Below are 22,874 nucleotides of genomic sequence, written 5' to 3'. Positions count from 1 at the left end.
TGCTGCACAGGTCATCATGTACCCAGCTGGAATAATAACCTGACCAAGAGAAGAACTGGTCACAATGGATGTCAAGATCAGGAAACTACTCACTATGAATGGAGGATTCCACACAAAATCCAGCACCCAGAGACTGTACACATGCTGGAAAGAAGGAGGTCAGGACCTGATGAGTGTCAAGGCCACAGTCCTGGATGAAGCACAGAGCATCCACAAGTGCATCACGAAGATGGCTTCCAAAGATGAGCTGCTAAAGGAATGCCTGAGACTTCAACAGATAGCGGATGCAGAAAAACAAGAGGTTCCTTGGTGTACCACCGGCAGATAGTGGATGTGGCTCACATGACAAAATCCTACCAGTGGTTGGAAATGTCATGACTTAGGGACTAATCCTAGCAGCACAGGAACACGCACTCCGCCCGCCGCAGGCGGCGGAGAACCATCAGGGCCCTCCACAGCGCCCACAACGTGAAAGACCCGGCCCCGAGAGGTACCCGAGCCTGTGGACACAAGGTGTGGGCCCAATATAAAGCCTGTTGCTGGGGAGAAGCTCCACGCCGCACCTCCGCTGCAGAACAACCGACTATCCCTCCGTTCAACACCAACCCTAATGCTGACAGGGATCGGCTGAATGAAAACAAGACCCCAGACATAAAATGCCAGACCACAAGCTGACGGACACTGACAACCTGGCGCAAGACTACCCAAGCAACCTGCCTGAGAGATATGATTAACCTCATGTTTTGTGTCTCCAATTACTGCACTTAAGTTTTGCTAGTTATTTCTGTATTTTGTAGGGGCCTTAGCTGAACCAGTCATGTCATCTCTAGGATGTGTATTTAGACCATGCGACCCCCAGGTGGCATTCTCAAGTGTCTTGCCGCCGTAATTGTATAAGTTGCATCTCTGACTCCAATAGGCATATTATTGGGGGTAAATATTTTGGATTGCTACTGCATCCAGGCTGAAACTAAGCAGGCTAGGAAATTCAGCAGGCTAGGTGGACATATATCCATTTTTATTTTCTTGTGCCCATTCTCTTGATTTACGCGATTAGGGTCATACCTAGCTACAGTTTCGAGCACCCACCTAATTAACTTGCTGACTAACCTGTAATTAACTTGCTGACTTAACCTGTATGTTACTCACGTTTTAAGATATATTGTATAGTTTTTGCAAAGCTACCTTCATAATTACTACGCTATACGTGTTATTAATTTTCTGGAAAGCTTACTTAATACAAAATGAGTCTGCCATTCGTAGGAGATGTAATACTGTGTTAACGTGATCCTATCCTGTACAAATACCATGCATCCCCTCTTCTTTATTCTGTACCCCACTTAATTCTTGCCTCAATAAAAGAAAGATTGACAACAGGAACACGCACTCAGCACCAGATCAATAGAAGCTGGAGTCTACCACACCAGGCAAGACCCAAGGTGCAGACTGTGCAGAGAAGCCTCTGAGACAGTCCAGCACCTAGTAGCCGGATACAAGATGTTATCAGGAACAGCATACACGGAGAGACACAACCAAGGATTGTGTACCGAAACATCTGCACAGAATGTGGATTGGAACTGCCTAAGTCCAGAGGGGAGATACCACAAAGGGTAGTCGAGAATGTCAGGGCTAAGATCCTGTGGGACTTTAAGATCCAGACAGACAAGCAAGTGCTGGCCAACCAACCCGACATTGTGGTGGTAGACATGGAACGAAAGTCTGCAGTCGTGGTGGATGTGGCAATACCCAGTGACTATAACATCAGGAAGAAGGAACATGAGAAGGTGGTGAAATACAAGGACGTGGAAAGTGAAGACTGTAGTAGTCCCAGTTGTGATAGGAACACTCGGGGCTGTGACTACCAAGTTGGGGGAGTGGCTTCAACAGATTCCAGGTGGGACATCGGAGATCGCTGTCCCGAAGAGTGCAGTTCTAGGAACAGCTAAGATACTGCGCAGAACCCTTAAACTCCCAGGCCTCTGGTAGAGGACCTGAGAATGAGAAATAAACATACCACCCAGGAGGGGTGAGAAAATCTATTTTTTTTAAATATATATTTTCAGTCCACTGAGTGGCCAGTTTTTGCACCCCTTTAGTTAATTTGAATTGTTTTTTCTAAATCATTTGTATTGACAAAATTTTGATATTTTCGAACAGCGTGCATGTGTGGTATTCAATTGAGCTTGAGATATTCCTATATCTCAATTATATCACAATTATAAAATATGTCAAATTGTCTATTGTTGCCCATATTTTGCAATTCTCCTGTCAATTCACGATGGTGAATAAACCTCTTGGTGTTTACTTTTGTGTGATAAGTATTTATATTTGGTGTCAATGAGTGAATTTAGAATACAGTTTATATGAAATCTAATGCTGTATGAAGAAATAATCTGACTTTGTGATAACCTATACATTTGCTTACACAAATTAACGTTAGTTATTTTACATTGCTAACATTAAGAACTGAATACATAATTAGAGAGGCTGTTGCTCTTATGAAGATTGTACTACCTACATCATTATTCATTTATATTGCATTGCATAGAAATTAGCACATTTATAAATTAACCTTGTCCCTCTGGACCCCAGCTGTCAGTCAGATAACCAGTTCTGTTACTTCCTGATTTGTTTAGCTCAGTGGAGCTAAACTCAAGAGGCAGCAATTGCCCAGAGCACCTGCCACGCAAAGACTTCTCATTGAGCTGTACTGGGAAGTCTGTGATTGGACAGCCACAGAAAGTCTGGTTGGGGTTAGAAGAGAAGGGCTTGCAAAAGCTGCAGACAAAAGATCTGCAGGTTTTTCTGAGCTGTTTTTAGACAAACCCCAACTGAAAAATGCACACATGTTTTCATTAGGGGTATATCTACTAAAGTGATTTTTAAAAAATTTTATTTGGGCAGTGGTGCATTTTACTGAGGTACTCTTCTCCATTAAATCACTGGAAGAATGAGTTGCAACTTTTTTAGAAATCATTTTGTTAACTCTCTAGCACAGCCTGTTGCACCTGGTTTTAGATTGCAAGTTTCGTTGTTATACTCTTTAAAGCCTATTTCACACTTCAGTAGGTTAAAAACAGTTTTCTATTGTTTGTCCACAACTTCTACTGAATAACAGCAGTCGTCTGATCACATTATAATATTTTCTTATGCAAAAGATTTCATTATAATGTGAGTCCTGCTACTATTTCCATCACAGAAGAATTTAACAAAATAGCCGCTTTTTACAGTTAATGCAAAGTTCAAACAACCTACACTTTTGCACTCATAAGAAAATTAAATAATCAGTTGTAGTCGTGCAGCTAATATTGGACAGTAAAGATAAGCTTTTTAGCTAGTTAGCAATTTACCAGAGAAACTCCACATCAAAAAGATAAAGATATTGTAACACAGTCAAATTAACTCTGTAATGACCCATCAAATTTGACAATCTAAGTTATTTCAATAAAAACAACTTTCAAGTTTGAGAGAAGTGTTTTTTTAATGCATCACAAAAATAGCTGTTACATTTGCTTTTAACCCCTTAAGGACTGGACTTTTTTTTGCGATGTTGTACATTTGCGACCAGGCATCTTTTTGACACTTTTGTGGTGTTTGTGTTTAGCTGTAATTTTCCGCTCTCTCATTTACTGTTCCCATACAAATTATATATTGTTTTTTTCAGGACAAAAGGGGCTTTCTTTACATACCATTATTTATATAATCTCATGTAATTTAATTTTAAAATGATTTTTACTAAATTTTAATATGAAGAAAAATTGAAAAAAATACACGTTTTTTGAATTTTATGTGAAAAATCTTTTACTCATCTACAAAAGCGAATGAAAAAAACTGCTAAATAGATTCAAAATGTTGTCCTGAGTTAAAAAATACCCAGTGTTTACATGCTTTTTGCTATTTTTTGCATGTTATAGGGCTATAAGTACAAGTAGGATATTGCGGTTTCAAAACATACATTTTTAAAATGTATCAATAGTGACATTGTAACACTATTATCTGTCATAAATTGCTAAATAACACCCCACATGTACATATTTTTTTAAAAGTAGACAACCCAGGGTATTCGATATGGGGTATGTCCAGACTTTTTTAGTAGCCACTTAGTCGCAAACACTGGCCAAAGTTAGCGTTCATATTTGTTTGTGTGTGAAAAAAGTAAAAAACTAAATTGAACGCTAATTTTGGCCAGTGTTTGTGACTAAGTGGTTACTAAAAAAGACTGGACATAACCCAAGGTATTGCAAATGGGGTGTCTTCTTTTGCAAATGGTATGCCATCATGGGGGTAATTCTCATTCCTGGGCTACCATACGCTCTCAAAGGCAACGTAACCAACCTGGCCATTTTCAATGTAAAAATATTTGACCCATATATTTGACCCTATAAAACCTGTACAAAACGCTATAAAACCTGTACATGGGGGGTCCTGTTCTACTCAGGAGACTTTGCTGAACACAAATATTAGTGTTTCAAAACTGGAAAATGTATCACAACAATTATATCATCAGTAAAAGTGCTGTTTGTGTGTGAAAAATGCAAAAAAAGTCACTTTCACTGACAATATCATCGCTGTGATATGTTTTACTGTTTTGAATCACTAATATTTGTGTTCAGCGAAGTCTCCCGAGTAAAACAGTACCCCCCATGTACAGGTTTTAGGGTGTCGAACGTTACAGGGTAAAATACAGTGATAGCAAATTAAATTCTCTGGACTTTCGGCCTGGGTTGGCAGGCAGGTCCCTTCAATTGCAATCAATAAAATAACTTAATTATGTAAAAATATTACATAAATACGCACGTAGAATTTAAATATATATGCATATTTATATATTTGAAGTCTACGTGTATATTTATATAATTATTTATGTAATTTTGTATATGGACATATGAATAGTTTGCATTCTTTTTATTTATTTATATATACAAAGATATATATACATTCTAAGTGTATTTTGATATAAATATATATATATTAATATCAAAATACAGTTAGAATAAAATTTCGTATAGATATATAATTTTATTTGTAATTTTTTTAATTTAATTTAAATTATTTATTATTCGTATTTTATAATAATATATATATACAATATATATAGTTATTATATAAATTATATATATACACGTGTGTAAATTAATTATAAGTGTATTTTATATTAATATATGTACATATTATATAAAAATACACTTAGCATGACATTATATATATGATATATAGACATATATTATATAGGTATAATATATGTCTATATATCATATATATACACATATATAATAATATTTTTTTTTATTAACTTTCACTTTAAATTTTTTTATGATTTTACAGTTGCAGGGAGACTGCCTGTCAGCACAGACAGTCCCCCTGCAGGCAGAGACTAGGACACCTATTGTGACCATGTGGTCGCCCTGTTGGGCGATCACTTGGCCACAGGGGTCCTAAACCGCCATGGGGAGACTGTCTGGGCTGCAGACAGTCTCCCCACACCGGGACCAACACCGATCGCCGCCGGGGGAACGACGGCGATTGGGTAAGTACATTTTAAATTTAGGACGGTTCAGGACCGTCATCGGTCGGCAAGGGAAAAATGCCGATGACGGTCCTGAACCGTCTCGCGTCCTCAAGGGGTTAAATGGCTCTATTAAAAAAAAAAATGTAAAAAAACAAACAAAAAAACCCATATATTTTATTAAAATATAATCGTTCCCCCCCTTTGCAATGGGATGGATTTAGTATTTTTAATTCATGTTGAATTCACTTTGAATTCTCATATTCCTGTCTGAGATCCAAACTCTCAGAAGTTCTTGGGAATGCCGACCCTTACAATCTTGCAAAAGCAAGCAATTTAATAGGGATGTGCATGGGAAAAATATTCTGTTCAGTTTGGCATTCCGAAATTCGGTTCGGTTCGGCATTTCGGGTAAGTATGGGGTTAAGGGTAGGGTTAAGGTTAGCGGTAGGGTTACTCTACCCCTACCCTAACCCTACTCTAACCCCTAACCCTACCCCTACTCCAACCACTAACCCTACCCCAACCCCTAACCCCGAACCCCAACCCTCTCCAGTTTTGACACTTGTCAGAAATCCGAAGCACTTCAGCACTTCCGAAATTCAGCACTTCGGAAATATGGTTCGGTTCGGCATGCTGAAATTCGTCCAAAATTTTATTCGGAACAAAACGAATTGCACATGTCTACAATATAAAGTTGCTGCAATTTCATTTTATCAGAAGATATGGGAAAATAAACTTTTTATGAAATGTTCTCTCTGAGAATTTATAGAAAATAGGTACATTATTAAAGTGTTTGTGTAATTGACACTAGAGAGGAGTCCATATATTTATATTAAAATAACTGTACTCATCCTTGTTATCTTTGTGTCCTCACTGCCTGTGTCCCACACATTACTATTTCTCCATATTTTGGCCAGTTTGAAGGCATGGCAATGTTTGCTATGACTTTTACTGTTGCCTCGTTTCAGAACATGTCCTTTTCACCCTCTTGTTCTATACTCAAGTGTTCTTGGCAGACTGTTTACTCAAGTACTAAGGCAGCACCCATATTTTTGCTTTCTCGTTGTTTTGTCCATGCATTTCATGTGCAGTGACCTCAAACAATACAGAATGATGTTAAACACTAGCACTTCAAGGTTCATCTCTAGGGCACTTAACTAGTCTCTCCATTGCCCAAATACTAAAGTAATAAATATCCCTGTTTAGTATATATACCCGACATGAAAACATGCATTTCTCTATTTGGAGGATATCTAAAAACATTTTGCAAAGGTTGTAGTCCTCTTGTCTCCTGCCTTTGCAAGCTCTCCTCTTCTTACCCCACCCAGACCTTCTGTAGCTGTCCAATTGACTTCCTAAGTTCAGTGAGAAGTCTTTGCAAGGCAGATGTTCCTTCACTGAGCTAAGCAACCCAGAAGTAACAGTACTGTTGTCTGATTGACAGCCAGGGGTTATAATAAGTCTAATTTATAAAAGAGCCAATTTCTTTTGAAATCTGCACTTTTGAAAAAAAGAGGATATGTTCTTCACACAAAGCATTTCAGTATGTTTAAGTGTTTCAGGGGTCTGGAGTGTCCCTTTAAATACGTAAAAAATAGAAACTATGTTGAAAAATGGCTGTAACCAGTCTGACAATGCCAGACTTGTCCTCTGTAAACTAAACTGAAGACTAGGGAGTAACTACCACATTAAAGGTTATTTCCCATCTGGTAACAATTATTTAAGATTTCCTTATATTGTATCTAAATGGTAATGGATACAATGTAGCGAAAACCACCAGTTATATGGCAGAATTCCCCTTATAACAAAGGTTCCGCAGAGACCCCCATAGTCTTAACAGCATAAAAACCAATGCAACAGCTCCCAGTACTACCCTCTCCAATGGGGACCGGGCCTCATTACAACTGTAACCACAGAGAGAAGGTCTAATATGGTGTATCATGAGACTAAATTAGCCTCAAAATAATCTGGTCAAAGGAACTGTGAACTAATTAAAAAAAAAAAAAAAGGAGGGAGAGAGAGAGAGAGAGAGAGAGAGAGAGAGATTACTTTGTAGCAAAGTCCAGAATGGTGTTAGGCAGGTTGTATAATGCAGATAGTTGTGTGGATCAGGGTGGTATAAATAAGGATGGCAAGATAAAGCATGATAGTTATGTAGTTCAGGCTGGTATTGAGCAGATTTCAAAATAAAGCAGGATTGAAGAGTGGTTCAAGTTGGTATGGAGCTAGTTGGTATCAAAAGGTTGATAATATTGATCAGGTTGGTTTTCAAATAGAAAGAAGGTAAGTCCATAGGAACTATTACAGGAGCCAGGAACAGAAGTATTTCTGGATGACTATCAACTTCATTGTAAAGGCCCTGTTGTGAGCAGGGTGTAGCCTTTTGTAGGAATTGTAATAAATCTAGGCAGGTGAGGATGATGAAGGTAAGTTTCAGAACTAGAGGCAAGGGAGGCCACTATTGGTAAAACATAGTCAGTGCAGGAACTTTGTTTTAAAGAAACAGAATAAACGAAACATAATTCTTGGTCGTCAGGATCCTGACAGTTGCTGTCAAAGCTAAGATAGATCAGACGGAGTCTCTTGAAGATTGTTCATCAAAGCTAAGGTAGATCAGGTAGAATTTGTCACCTAAATTATACTTATCAAGATTAGGTAGATCAGATAGAGCCTGTCTCTTAAAAATCATGATTAAATCTAGGATAGATCAATTAGGATCTATCTGTTAAATGTTGCTCAAAGAACAGGAAAAAGAGCTATTACGTATAACGATACCTCAGCTCAGTGGCTTACCTATCAGGGTCGCAGGGGTTGCAGCTGCAACCGGGCCCCTCACTGCAGCCACGACCCCTGAGACCATGGGCCTCCTAGATTCCGTCCCCTCCGTGTTCCCCCTGTCATAGGGGTGCCCATGAGGTGGCCCACAGGTGGCAGAGTTCCTGTCAGACGCGCGAGGGAGCTGTGTTCTCTCTGCTCTGCACCCTCGCGCGCTGTTTGTTGATGCCGGGTGCTGGAATATGACGTCATATTCCGGCTCCCAGCAACAGTAGACTGCCTGCGAGGGAGCAGAGTAGAGAGAACACAGCTCCCTCGCCGCGTCTGACAGGAACTCTGCCGCCTGCTGCACTGAAGCCCCACTGGACCCCAGGGACAGATCCACGCCAGTTCTCCAGGTATTGAGGTTGGGTGTACATTTAATATTAATAATTTGTGTGTGTCTGTAAGTGTATGTGTGTATGTTTGTATCTGAATGTGTATGTGTCTGTGTGTCTGAGTGTGTGTGTATGTGTTTGTCTGTTAGTGTATGTGTGTGTCTGTGAGTGTATGTGTTTGTGTCTGTAAGTGTATGTGTGTCTGAGTGTGTCTGTGAGTGTGTGTGTGTGTGTCTGTAAGTGTGTGTGTCTGTAAATGTATGTATGTATCAGTGTGTGTATGTGTGTGTCTGTGAGTGTCAGTATATGTTTGTGTGTGAGTGTGTCTGTAAGTGTATATGTGTGTCTGTGAGTGTCTGTGAGTGTATGTGCCTGTGAGTGTACGTGTGTGTATATGACTGAGTGTGTGTATATGAGTGTATGTGTGTGTGTCTGTATGTATCTGTATGTATGTCTGTATGTATAGGTCTCTGTGTGTGTGTGTGTGTGTGTGTCTGTATGTATCTGTATCTGTTTGTCTGCATGTGTTGGAGGAGCGGGGACATGTGGGGTAGGAGATAGAGGTACGAGGGGCCCCAGGGCACTTTTCGCTGTAGGAAATCATTCTTAACAGCGTTCTCCCTCTAAGACAATGTACAACATAAAGAGCTGCCTAATAGTAAATCAGCTCACTAAAAGAAATTAAAGATGTAAATCAGAGTAAGATATATACAGAGATAAGCAATACCTCGGCTGTAGGAAGGTGCCCCAAGCAGCGTAAATCTTCTGTGCTAACTCGTAATCACAGCTCTCTATGTAGAGACAGGATACAAAATTATAATAATGGTGTGCTAGATACAACTTACTACTTACTACTTTGACCTTAAATTAGAAATTCGCTTTGAATTAACTTTGAATTGTCGTATTAGTGAATAATCCTGCTAATGCCATTTTATACAGTGATAAACTAAGAAGCGAATAATAGTGGGAGAACAGAAGGCGCAGTACAAAAATGTATATTTATATATTTGATAAATATATAATATATAAAAATGTAATGTATAAATATAGATAATTTTTTTTACTGCTTCTCCTGATTTTCCCTCGATTGGTTAGTTTTTCTCCATTGATCTGTGAGCCAAATGTCCGGAAAATGCTCCAATCAGTGTACTGCAAAACATATACATATTATATTAAGGATATATTTTGCAGCATACGGATTGGCCCATTTTCACACCCTTTTTGTTTGTTCTAATTTGGTTTCACTGTTGACATTCTGATGAGCCGAACTGACATATAACCTAATATCAGGTATCCCCAAAAAGTCCATGTTCGGATAAAATGATTTGGCAGAACCTAAATTTCTTGCTGTGCACAAGGCAAGGTGATAACTTTGTGAAGCCTTTTGCTGGCTCCATGCCCCACCTAATTGTAATATGTCTAACGGTTATTTAATTATTGACACATTTTTCCTACATGTCTGACATATAAACTGGCTCATTATAATATAGCCTGACTACTTCTACCTAGCCTGAATTGATTGTATCTGGAAAACATGTTGGCCAAAGCAAAGTCTCATCAGCCACATACATTTTAAGGGCTTGTCCTGTGGACTGTAGTAACTGTTAAAACGAATATTCCATCAGAGCCCCCAACTATACAGAACAGAGGCTCCAGCAAAACCACCACTACTCTTACGGCTATGCTTGACATTTACCTTTAAATGTCATTCTCCTGCAGCTAATTTTCCAGATAAGCCTCTTTCTGTAATGATAAATGGAAGAAGCATCGTGTATGTGAAGTCATTTTTTTCCAACATCTTTATCGGAAACCCATAAGTGCACTATGGAGAGCACATGTTTAGGGGGTTTACACATATGTTTGACTTGCAATGATATCCATGGAAATGAGGTATACTATGACTGCACATGGACTTGTGGGGTCACATTGCTCAAACGAGGAGATGCTCAGTGGAAATGCTATTTTTCCCATTGAAATCAATGGGAGAAGACTGTTGCAAAAGTGTTTCAGTGAGGATACAGCTATTTACTAATTACAGAAAGTCATAGAAACAAGGAGTGCAGTTAAAGAAAGAGACAATATTTTTCCCTCTTACTCATTTTTACCTACAGCTAATACCATGCAAAACAATTCTGGGATACTTGCGCCAAAATCGTCTTCATGTTGACCCCTGGCATACTCCTTTATTTGCAGGGTGGATGCAATTTGTTGGTGGTGGGCGCACTGCTGGATTTGTGTCCAATGTTAGCTTTGGAAAATACACATTTCCACGAACCCACACATACACAGATTCCAAACACTGCTACCTTTACCCACATACCCACATACAGATACACAGGTTTGTAAATACACTATTATTACAGGCTGGCATTCGTTAAGTCTCTGCTGCTGGCCAGACATAAATGACCCTGATTTTTTGGGGGTTACACTTGCCCTGATTCTCCTCTCCCCTGCATCCACCACTGATTTGTAAAGCTGATCTAAAATTCGTGGCATACTACAATCCTGTAAACAGGGCAAAGTCTAGATGTTAATTGACTACAACAGCTCTGCTATAAATCGATCTGCACAGTGGTTTAGCAGCACGGCAGATACAATATGTTCAATGTAAAAATAATAGACCACACTTACTTTATTTTGTATTTAATGGAACCATAAAGGAGTAAACATTTTTGCATAGCTATACTGCTCTACCAGTTACAAATTGCATTTTATTATAAAAAGGAAGTTTCTTTGCGTTATAAAACAATGCATGTTATCTGATTCACTTTTCAGAGTTGATTTTCTCTGAATAACAAAATAGCAAAATCATTGACTTCAATAGTACCCACTGGAACGGACCGACTAGAAACATTAAAGCAACACTACAGGCACCAAGGCACTTCATCTCAATGTAGTAGTCCGGATGCCATGACCCTGTCGCTTTAACCCTGCCACTGAAACATTGCCAGTTTAACGTCCCTCTCACTCAAATAGCTGTCACGTTTAGGGCTGGTACCCTAAACAGTGATCTAGTCACTATAGCATTAGAAATACATGTTTGGATTCATCATGCTATAGCGTTCCTCTAATAGTAAGAACAAAGGAGTTCAGTTGTAAAGGTTAAAGAAAAAAATCCAAGCACCACAACCACTACAGTGTGTTGTAGTGGTTATGGTGTCAGGAGTGCCCATGCACCCCCCATTGTAATTAGTCAAACCCTTTTATAATGGTTTGAATTCTTACCTGGGGTTTCGATGGGCACCACTCCCCATCTCAATGCAGCTATCAGTTAAAAAGCTTCTGTGCTGTAGAGGACGTGCTACTTGGAGTGTTCCTTTAAAAAAAGCTACGTATGCAAAATATAGGCCATATAAATGAGCTAGAAACAAACGGGAGACTTTTTAAAATTCAGCTTTTTTTTAATGTACAATTTGCAATTCCCTTTACAGAGTTCCCTGTTATATTCCCGTATTTTGCTCGATTGGATGCAACAAAAGGAATGAATCCATCAGATTTCAAACCTTCTTCTCCTCAAAAGGTTAACTACATATCCTGCATTCTGAATGCTCTAACAATGCACAAGAAGTTTGAAGAATTGAAGAGAAGCTCAAAATGTTCTTTGAATTAAACAGAATGTTCCTTTGAGCGGATTATGTACAGGGAGAACTTAACTTGACCCGCAGATAGAAAGGTATGCATCAGTCTCTGCATTCCTGTGCTCTGCATTGCAGTGCATTTCCCCGTGCACTTGTATACAAGACACACACAGATTTTACAATTGTCGCCCAAATTAAATGAATACGCAAAATTGAATTGGGCCGACATTAGCAGCTGCCAGAAACGATCTCACACTTCAAAACACATGAAAATGGAAACCTCGGAACTGCAAAAATAAAGTGCTAATACTCATGGTAAATTTCACTCGTTAGTATTCAATCACATAAAATTACCTAGTAATTAGTTGCCTAATATCCAGGAACATGATTATTGTTCTCTTGGTAATCAGATGCCCTGCTCATATAATCACCAGTCAATGCACCAATACAGCCTTGACCTCAACATGCACTTGCCATATGTCTTCTAGTCTGCGGTCTTGTTTGAAAATAATTGAAATTGTTACGTTTTTATTACTAAGAATAAGTGAAAGGGGGGATCTCCTGAAAGAATCACATTCCAAAATTCTGTTATGCCCCATTTCCACTGAGCAGTATGGTTCGGACCGGTACGGTTCGCAAGGATTAAATGGTCCAGCCTATTCAGGTGAGCATTGTACAATATAATGTTACAGAAATAAAGCCCCACTTACCTTGCCCTCCACTGGGGGAAACATATTACCTATACTGGAGCCTCTACTAGTCCCTACTAATTGCACAGAAGATCTATAAACCATGTTCACTATTTCTGCCCTGTACAGGAGCCAGTTTAGCTCAAATTGCACAGTGCTGATAAATAGAAACTTGGGGGAGATGTTAGAAATGCTCTTGACACATATCAGGCATACACACAGGCCACAGAAGCATCATTCAATGCCCATTGATGTACAATTGCCAGATCATAGTCAAGCAGTTGTAATTACTGCAAGTGGACATAGTGGCTAACTACGGCCATTTATATTCCAAAGGGATGTGTGGAATCTATATCTGTAGAATCTGCATTCACCAAAATACCAGAAAGTACAAGTAGACACACTTCCCAATTGTATTAGTAAATCTGATTTGCTAGAAGTTGTGTTTACATTCTAATACTGTGCTCGGGTTTGCTAATACTTCTATATTTGATATGGGGGACATTTTTCTTAAACTTTACCAAATCTCTAGATTAATAAAAAGGCACGTTGGCGTCCAGCTGTTTGCATGCAATTAGCAGGTTTGGTTAAGTTACCATCAGCCTCCACCCACCTCAAACAAACCAAAAAACTATTCTACAATGTGAGTCTGTGCGTTTCCTTACAATTAGGATATACCGCACATCTGTAGCCCAACAATCATCTGAAGCTCTCTCCTGCTCGAAGACAGCAATACTTTTCGAAACAGGGAATTCAGTTTCTTATGACAGCTACAAAATGATTTAAAAAAACTGTCAGAGATTCCATCACTATCAAAAGCATACTGTCTGCAATTACAGTTTGAGTTGTGACTAATTTCTGTTAATATTTATTATTTTTGCAACGTTATTGTATAAATGTTATTGTTCAATCTTTTTTGTTACATAATCATTATAACTCCTTAGTTTGTATGGCTGTGTTTTGCTAACCGTGTTCATGGAGTGAGCATTGAGTACTAAGGTTCTAAGCCACGGGTAGGCAACCTTCGGCACTCCAGATCTTGTGGACTACATCTCCCATAATGCTCTTGCAGCCAAAATGCTGGCAAGACATAGTGTTGTTGAACTGCAGTGTGTATCAATTGAGACTACCTGATTCACAGTGAAGGACATTGCTTACTTATTGTGCATTCATTTGTTGTATAAGTTGCTGTGTGCTAGGAGATATGATCATTATGCAAATATATTTTAATAATATTTTATTAGCATGAGTCCATGTATTTAACTTATTAAGGCGTAGGTTTTAAATTCCGTACTAATGCTTGAGATCTTAGCTATGTCAGAGTAATTTGAAGAAATTTTGGATTTATTTATATGGGCTTCGATTTTATAGACATATTTGGGTCAATTTTAAAATGTCAGTGATATTAGTGAACATGTTCTAAATTTGTGTAATTTTTTTGTATCCTGTCATGCACTACATTGCTTTTTCATATATTTTGCAATATAACATAAAAAAAAAAATCAGACATTAGTGGAATACTCCACTGTTATATGCCGCATGTGTCTGTATGGAGGCAATGACTAATATATCCACAGAGATATACATGTATCAATTATAGTATATACAGATGCATGCATGTACGAGGTTTCCAATAAATTTCAAAATGCAGCAAATTAAAATCTTAATGGCAAAGTTAAAGCAACATTACCCAAACCTGAACGGCAGATTTATTTTTAAATCGACTAGATTATGTATGATTTAGCCATTTTGGATCCAAGTTTGCTGCAACCCAGTGTTTAGTAAATAAACGACAACAGTTTGTTGGTCAGTATGGAGGTGGTTGGCTAAACGTCAAAGGATTGTTACCTGCTATTTGCTTCCATAGAGATATTTTATTGTAAAATATCTTGTTAATAATTTACTGCACGTTTATACAGTGTACACCATCGATCAGCCGCTCATTCCAATCTTAAAATTAAGATTTTATTATTTATATCAAAAATACATGCTTTACCCAAAGTGCATCTAGCCACCTGATTTAGTGTCTTAACTTATCAGAACTACAAAGAATGCTGGGAGCTAGAATTTTATATTTTCTCTTTGCAGCTTCAGAGCTGATTGTTCATATTAAAGCTCTGAATTCTTATACATGATATACTGAGCTAGAGAACCCTAACTCCTTCAATACTGTAGAAGAAACATCACGCTTACGTTACTTCATTTCATTTCACTCGGAAGACAAGGGAGCAGATAATGCTATTTATGTATTATCCTATTATTATAATGTAAACATTCTGGAGTGAGCGTCTTTCTCATGGGTTATTTCTTAGGCGTAATAAAAATTCCAAGCAAGCCTCCTTAAACACGTATCTGAATTTATGTGTGATATATATAGACACAGCTTTTTAAGCCAAACCATGGTTTTTGATCCAGAAGGATCAGAGGCCAAAACCAACAATGGACTGCTCAGCTTGTTACTTTTGGGTCTCATAAGCATGGTATCGATCTTGCTTCACGAGTCTTTATAGTAAATCTTTATAAGAGCAGAGTGCTAAGTAAATAAATATATATAGATCACGAAAGCTATCTATAAACTGAGAAACATGGTAAAAATAGTGAGCCTTTCGATGTGTATCATACAGTATTTATGGTAGTTATATGTAAAGGTATGCTTATTTGCAAGAAACCTGCACTTCGTCAAGTGGGTCTGTCAATGAGGGTCTCGTATTTTACAAAGAACCCCGAAAGAGACAGATCTGGTTTGGCTCCACTGGCCGTGGGTTGCAGTGGAGGTGAGTTTAACTTACCTCAAAAACCGCTGGACCATCCATAGACAAACCCTGAATCTTACAGCTTTTATTTATGGCGGCAGCTGGGATTTGACAAAAGGTGATGACGGAGCTCTGTCTTTTCTCAACCTCAAGCTTTACTAAAAGACAAAGAAGTCCCTACTCTGTCTTTCAATATCATTGGAATGCAGTCTTAATCAATATTCCTTAAAGATTACATATTTATGAAATTCTGAACATGACAGTTCGCATTATCTTGACCTAGGGCCATGCTTAATGAACTGTGAGAGGGTCTATGGGAGATTGCTAGAAAGGCCAGGAAGACAGAAGGTGGAATGGCTTGAGCGGAAGGCTGCGGCTTTATACAGAGGCTGCCCATCGTAAAAACAGTATCCTACGGCCTAATCCAGTCTGCTATTCCAGTCTCGTGCTTAGTCAAACTAATAAATAGAAAGTCAACTGATGATGTCAACACAACTCTTGGAATTGGGCAGCTCTACTCCGTCCTCAAACATGCCGGTGGCAGAAAAAGGTGTGGAATCCAGATTATAGGAAGCCACATCTAGCTGCCATGCCGTCAAGGGCAAGAAAGAAATGACTGATGTGAAGCAGTAGGTGACATTCTATAGCAAGTCGCTGGGTTTTGGAAAAGATAGTTATGTATCATTGCCGAATTGTATTGTCATATTTATACAGCATTTTGTAAAAATGTTCCAGAACAAGAAAACAAGAACAGATATTTACTAAAAGGGTTAAATCACTCACAAGCACAGCAAAGAAAGAAAGATCAGAGAAAGATGCTAATCCAGTTCAAGCAGTGGAAACTCTTTATATGTTTGTATTCTTTTTCACCAGACTTTAAAGTAGAACAGTGTTCTTGCTTTGACATTTTATTCCTCTCCAATAAAGGAAGAGCTCAGAAGACTGTGTTCATGTATACAAAGCTAAGAATTTGGGAATATTTTGATAGATGGAGTCTACCTGATTCCAGAACACGTTCTGTTATAATGACTTTTATATATCCTGCTTTGTTATATAACATTGTACTGTGTATACACTGATCATCCATAACATTGAAACCAATGACGGGTAAAGTGAATAACTTTGAATATAGCGTTAAAATGGAACCTGTTAAGGGGTGGGATATATCGGGATGCAGATGTAGTCAGTTTTTTTTTCCATTTCATGTGTTGGAAGAAGGGAAAATGGGCAAGCAAAAAGATCCGAGTGATCCAAATAGTGATGAGTAGATGACTTGGTCAGATCATCTCCAAAACAGCGAGCTTTGTAGGGTGTTCCCGATGTTCCCGATATGCACTGGTTAGTACCCTACCAAAAGTGGTGCAAGGAAGGACAACCGGCATTAGGGTAATGGATGCCCAAGGCTCATTGATGGCTGAATTAGTATAGTGATTGAGATGCAAAATAATAAAGAATTACATTATGTCGTAATGCATTGTTATTGGACAAGCAGAATTTTAGGATGACAGCCTCAATATACATACAGGGAGTGCAGAATTATTAGGCAAGTTGTATTTTTGAGGATTAATTTTATTATTGAACAACAACCATGTTCTCAATGAACCCAAAAAACTCATTAATATCAAAGCTGAATATTTTTGGAAGTAGTTTTTAGTTTGTTTTTAGTTTTAGCTATTTTAGGGGGATATCTGTGTGTGCAGGTGACTATTACTGTGCATAATTATTAGGCAACTTAACAAAAAAACAAATATATACCCATTTCAATTATTTATTTTTACCAGTGAAATCAATATAACATCTCAACATTCACAAATATACATTTCTGACATTCAAAAACAAAACAAAAACAAATCAGTGACCAATATAGCCACCTTTCTTTGCAAGGACACTCAAAAGCCTGCCATCCATGGATTCTGTCAGTGTTTTGATCTGTTCACCATCAACATTGCGTGCAGAAGCAACCACAGCCTCCCAGACACTGTTCAGAGAGGTGTACTGTTTTCCCTCCTTGTAAATCTCACATTTGATGATGGACCACAGGTTCTCAATGGGGTTCAGATCAGGTGAACAAGGAGGCCATGTCATTAGATTTTCTTCTTTTATACCATTTCTTGCCAGCCACGCTGTGGAGTACTTGGACACGTGTGATGGAGCATTGTCCTGCGTGAAAATCATGTTTTTCTTGAAGGATGCAGACTTCTTCCTGTACCACTGCTTGAAGAAGGTGTCTTCCAGAAACTGGCAGTAGGACTGGGAGTTGAGCTTGACTCCATCCTCAACCCGAAAAGGCCCCACAAGCTCATCTTTGATGATACCAGCCCAAACCAGTACTCCACCTCCACCTTGCTGGCGTCTGAGTCGGACTGGAGCTCTCTGCCCTTTACCAATCCAGCCACGGGCCCATCCATCTGGCCCATCAAGACTCACTCTCATTTCATCAGTCCATAAAACCTTAGAAAAATCAGTCTTGAGATATTTCTTGGCCCAGTCTTGACGTTTCAGCTTATGTGTCTTGTTCAGTGGTGGTCGTCTTTCAGCCTTTCTTACCTTGGCCATGTCTCTGAGTATTGCACACCTTGTGCTTTTGGGCACTCCAGTGTGGTTGCAGCTCTGAAATATGGCCAAACTGGTGGCAAGTGGCATCTTGGCAGCTGCACGCTTGACTTTTCTCAGTTCATGGGCAGTTATTTTGCGCCTTGGTTTTTCCACACGCTTCTTGCGACCCTTTTGACTATTTTGAATGAAACACTTGATTGTTCGATGATCACACTTCAGAAGCTTTGCAATTTTAAGAGTGCTGCATCCCTCTGCAAGATATCTCACTATTTTTGACTTTTCTGAGCCTGTCAAGTCCTTCTTTTGACCCATTTTGCCAAAGGAAAGGAAGTTGCCTAATAATTATGCACACCTGATATAGGGTGTTGATGTCATTAGACCACACCCCTTCTCATTACAGAGATGCACATCACCTAATATGCTTAATTGGTAGTAGGCTTTCGAGCCTATACAGCTTGGAGTAAGACAACATGCATAAAGAGGATGATGTGGTCAAAATACTAATTTGCCTAATAATTCTGCGCTCCCTGTAGAACAATAATCAAGAGAAATTAATATTTTTCTACAGTGGTAATTTCCACAGTAATCTTTCCAACGTGGCATACAAGCATATACTAATTGCTTTGTACGTAATAAGAAACACAATTTATGGTAGTCCTAGAGTAAGTCTTTGTTTGTCTGTCAGTCACAGATTGCTGTGGTTTGCGTTTAATCACAGAGTGATCTGCAATATTAGAATGGTTAGCGATCTCTTAAAAATCTGCCATTTAACTGGATAATTTGTATTTATTTATTTGTTGTGGGATATACATTAATGCTGTTTAAAATGCTTAATTGTGGATATTATGGAGCTGTATGGAATACTGTATAAAAATAGTATGGTGGCTCATCAAACTACCCCACGGATCTAAAAGTTTATAAGGAAGAATGTGGTAGGAATCCTTAAAGCTCCCTATATTTCTGTTTCTAAATAAAAGAAGACATTGTCAGAAGGTTTCACCTGAAGCTAAATTCCTTTTACATCGTTTAGGTTCAGAATACACATTTCTCCATATCTAGTCACATCCACACTGGTTAAAGTCGGCCATTGCAAAAAGTTGTATTAGAGGAATTTCAGGTAATTCACAAACGTCTGCTAACTGGTAAAACAAACAAACAAACAAACAAATAAATAAATAAATAGATAAATATATATGTCTTTGGCAGTAGCACAATGCATTTTAACAGGAGAGGGAATCCAGAACAGCCGAGTTCATCGATGATAGATTTTCAGCTTAAATACTTTGTCCTTCAAAACGGAGAAAGAATCTACGGAGTTTAAAAAATATTATTCATCTATGCAGAGTGAATATGTTCCAAAGATTTTCTGTTACCTTTCAACCTACCAGAAGACTTAATGGATGTTTTTTAGTTACCTGAGTTTAATACTGTCACATACAAACACTTAAAGGAACACTATAGTGTCAGGAATACAAACATTTCTAGGCAGTAATGAAAAAGCAGTGTTTACATTTGAATGTCTGCAGGGATATGCTATACACACCAGAACAACTACATTAAAGGACCACTATAGGCACCCAGACCGCTTCAGCTTAATGAAGTGGTCTGGGTTCCAGGTCCAGCTAGGATTAACACTTTTTTCTGTAAACATAGCAGTTTTAGAGAGCATAGCAGTTTCAGAGAAACTGCTATGTTTATAAATGGATTAATCCAACCTCTAGTGGCTGTCTCATTGACAGCCGCTAGAGGCACTTCCGCGCTTCTCACTGTGAAAATCACAGTGAGAAGACGCCAGCGTCCATAGGAAAGCATTGATAATGCTTTCCTATGGACTGGCTGAATGCGTGCGTGGCTCTTGCCGCACATGCGCATTCAGCCGGTGACGGAAAAAGAGGGAGGAGAGCTCCCCGCCCGGCGCTGGAGAAAGAGGTAAGTTTAACCCCTTCTACCTCCTAGAGCCCGGCAGGAGGGGGACCCTGAGGGTGGGGGCACCCTCAGGGCACTATAGTGCCAAGAAAACGAGTATGTTTTCCTGGCACTATAGTGGTCCTTTAAGCGGTAGTTGTTCTGGTGACTATAGTGTCCCTTTAAGAATGGGTTGTTTGCGTATTTCTTTCCTAACTAGCTATAAAGCTAATTAAAAACATACGGCTTAGGTAAAATAATTGAAATGTGATCATTGCATAATCTTGCAGCAGTGACAGTCTACTCCAATGAATTTGTTTTATTCTTCTCCAAGGAGTAGCCATTCTTTCTGTTCTATTTATTATAATGCGAGATTGGCCAGAAACTCTCAATCCCTGACATAGGTGCCTCATTTAAAGGCACACTATAGTTTTAGCAATACAAAGATGTATTCCCAATGCTACAGGAACTCTCTGCACCTCCCATCCTTTGCGTCCCTACCTCCACAGTGATTCAAATAACTCTTTAAACACTTACCTGATTCCAGTGCTGATGTCCCTCTGAGCTCTGTCAGTCTCCTCCTTCGCTGATGTCAGTTGATCGCAGGGAACCTAATGCCCATGTACAGAGAGTACTGCGTGCATTAGGCCTTCCTTACAGGAAAGCATTGACTCTATGCTGTTGTATGGAGATTTAGAAAATTCTGGACACTGTCATGCACAGAGTGAGGACGTCCAGCACTGTTTTACAGAGTCAGACCCTGTGCAGGTCATTGAAAGAAAGGTTTTCACATAATTTTGAAAGTAGTAAGGCTATTATTGTTAATTGTATCTTATGCACTTGTATCAAACATAGAGGTATAGAACTTCTATCAAAATACGACAAAAAAGATCAATCCCTGTCTTTCAAATGTACTTCCCTCTTATCACTTTTATGAAACTCTAGGCTCTTAGAGCATTAACAATTCCAATTTGATGTAATTTCTTTGATTTCGCACTTTGGTTGTGTTGCTAATTTCTTCCTCTATCTTCACATTTCAGATGAAGTCTGCAGAAGTTGAAGGTAGAACATTGTTTACAGATACATACTGCAAAATCTGTAATGCGCAGTTAATTTCAGAGTCTCAAAGGGTTGCGCATTATGAGGTGAGTTTCAAACACAGGACACTCGATGCCATGACATTTAAATGAAAGCAGGACATATTTGTCTAGTTTATTTTTGCTCATACAGGGAGCTAGGTCTGCAGGAGAGAATGTCTGCATATGGTTTTGACGATGAGAGGGCTGGTAAAGGGGAGCAGAGGGGCAATTGCCCCTTGGACCACTACCATGGGAGGGATTGCAAAGGGAATATGGACTGCACACCATGCTGGTGTGGATTAGAGCAGCATTAGGTATACTGGTATATCTACTGGCACAGTATTGTAGGATGGAGCATGTAGGAATTGTGCAGGCCCTTTGTTAGCCAAGCACTGTGAAGGTTTGTGCATGGGCTGGTGGCCTTCAATCACATATTATCGAGTCCAAGCCTGGTTCACTGTGATAGTTATGAGTGGGTTACAATAACAGGATGCATTATTTATAAATAACGGATTCACAAAACAATTTGTCTGTCATTGGTGACAATGGAGTTGCAGGAAACATAGTCTATGTCTCATAGGAATGCAGCATGCTCTATCATGCTGCACATGGATGTTGCAGAGCCAGGGCTGGTATCAGGGGGTACAACTTCTACCCATTTAAGAGGCCCGGTCCACCAGAAGCACGGTGAGCGTGGGCCCTATATGCACAATATAAGATATATTATATTATATATTTATATAATATAATATATACATGTATACACACCTGGGTAAAAGGAGATCAAATGTCTCCCTCTCTGGGGTTTTGATGGTCTATGGTAGGTGCCAGGAGGGTCTCAGCATTTGCCTCTGGTGACTGGTCCTCACTTCTCTCATTCCTTATTCTCACAAGCCTTGGGTTCCAGAGCATTGCCGCAGGTTACAACGGCTATGATCTAATATCACATGGAGATGGGGCTCGCAAGAATGAGGTCTAACCTACAGAGGTGAAGGTTAAGAATTTACAGCACCACCTGACCACAAGGGAATATTCGAATAATCTTAGTGGCTACTGGTAAGAAGCAGGGAGGGGGAATAAACTTTTAAAAATAAATATAATCATAAAAATCTGCTTCCCTCTATCAGCCCCTATTGCACCCCACAAACTCTTTTACACACACTACATGTATCCCTTACACACACAATGCATCTCTTACACACACACACACACACACACACACAATGCATGTTTCCCTTACACACACAAATACACAATGCATCCACACACACACACACACACACACACACTGCATGTATCCATTATACACACACAATGCACCCATTACACACACATTGTATGTATCCCTTACACACACAAACACACAATGCATCCCTGAAACACACTGTATGTATCCCTTACAGTCTTAAACACACAATGTATCCCTTACAAACACTGCATGTATCCCTTACACACACAAACACACAATGCATCCCTGAAACACACTGTATGTATCCCTTACAGACATAAAACACAATGTATCCCTTGCAAACACTACATGTATCCCTTACACACAAATACACAATGCATCCCTGAAACACACTGTATGTATCCCTTACAGACATAAAACACAATGTATCCCTTACAAACACTGCATGTATCCCTTACACACAC

At 39.1% G+C, this 22,874-nt stretch overlaps 1 protein-coding gene across 1 annotated transcript in view; it reads left to right on the top strand.

Moving 5' to 3' along the window:
- The window catches only part of ZMAT4 (zinc finger matrin-type 4), a 361,795-nt gene that overhangs the window by 46,499 nt on the left and 292,422 nt on the right, over positions 1–22,874 (top strand). Inside the window, exon 2 of the mRNA XM_063434627.1 lies at positions 21,183–21,287. Coding sequence (XP_063290697.1) covers positions 21,183–21,287 — 105 coding nt within the window. The remainder of the gene's footprint in view (positions 1–21,182; positions 21,288–22,874) is intronic.

Source organism: Pelobates fuscus, chromosome 10 (assembly GCF_036172605.1).
Source record: "Pelobates fuscus isolate aPelFus1 chromosome 10, aPelFus1.pri, whole genome shotgun sequence".
Taxonomy (NCBI): Eukaryota; Metazoa; Chordata; class Amphibia; order Anura; family Pelobatidae; genus Pelobates; species Pelobates fuscus.
The sequence above is the reverse complement of the archived record's forward strand: the minus strand, read 5'-3'. Positions and strand labels throughout refer to the sequence as shown.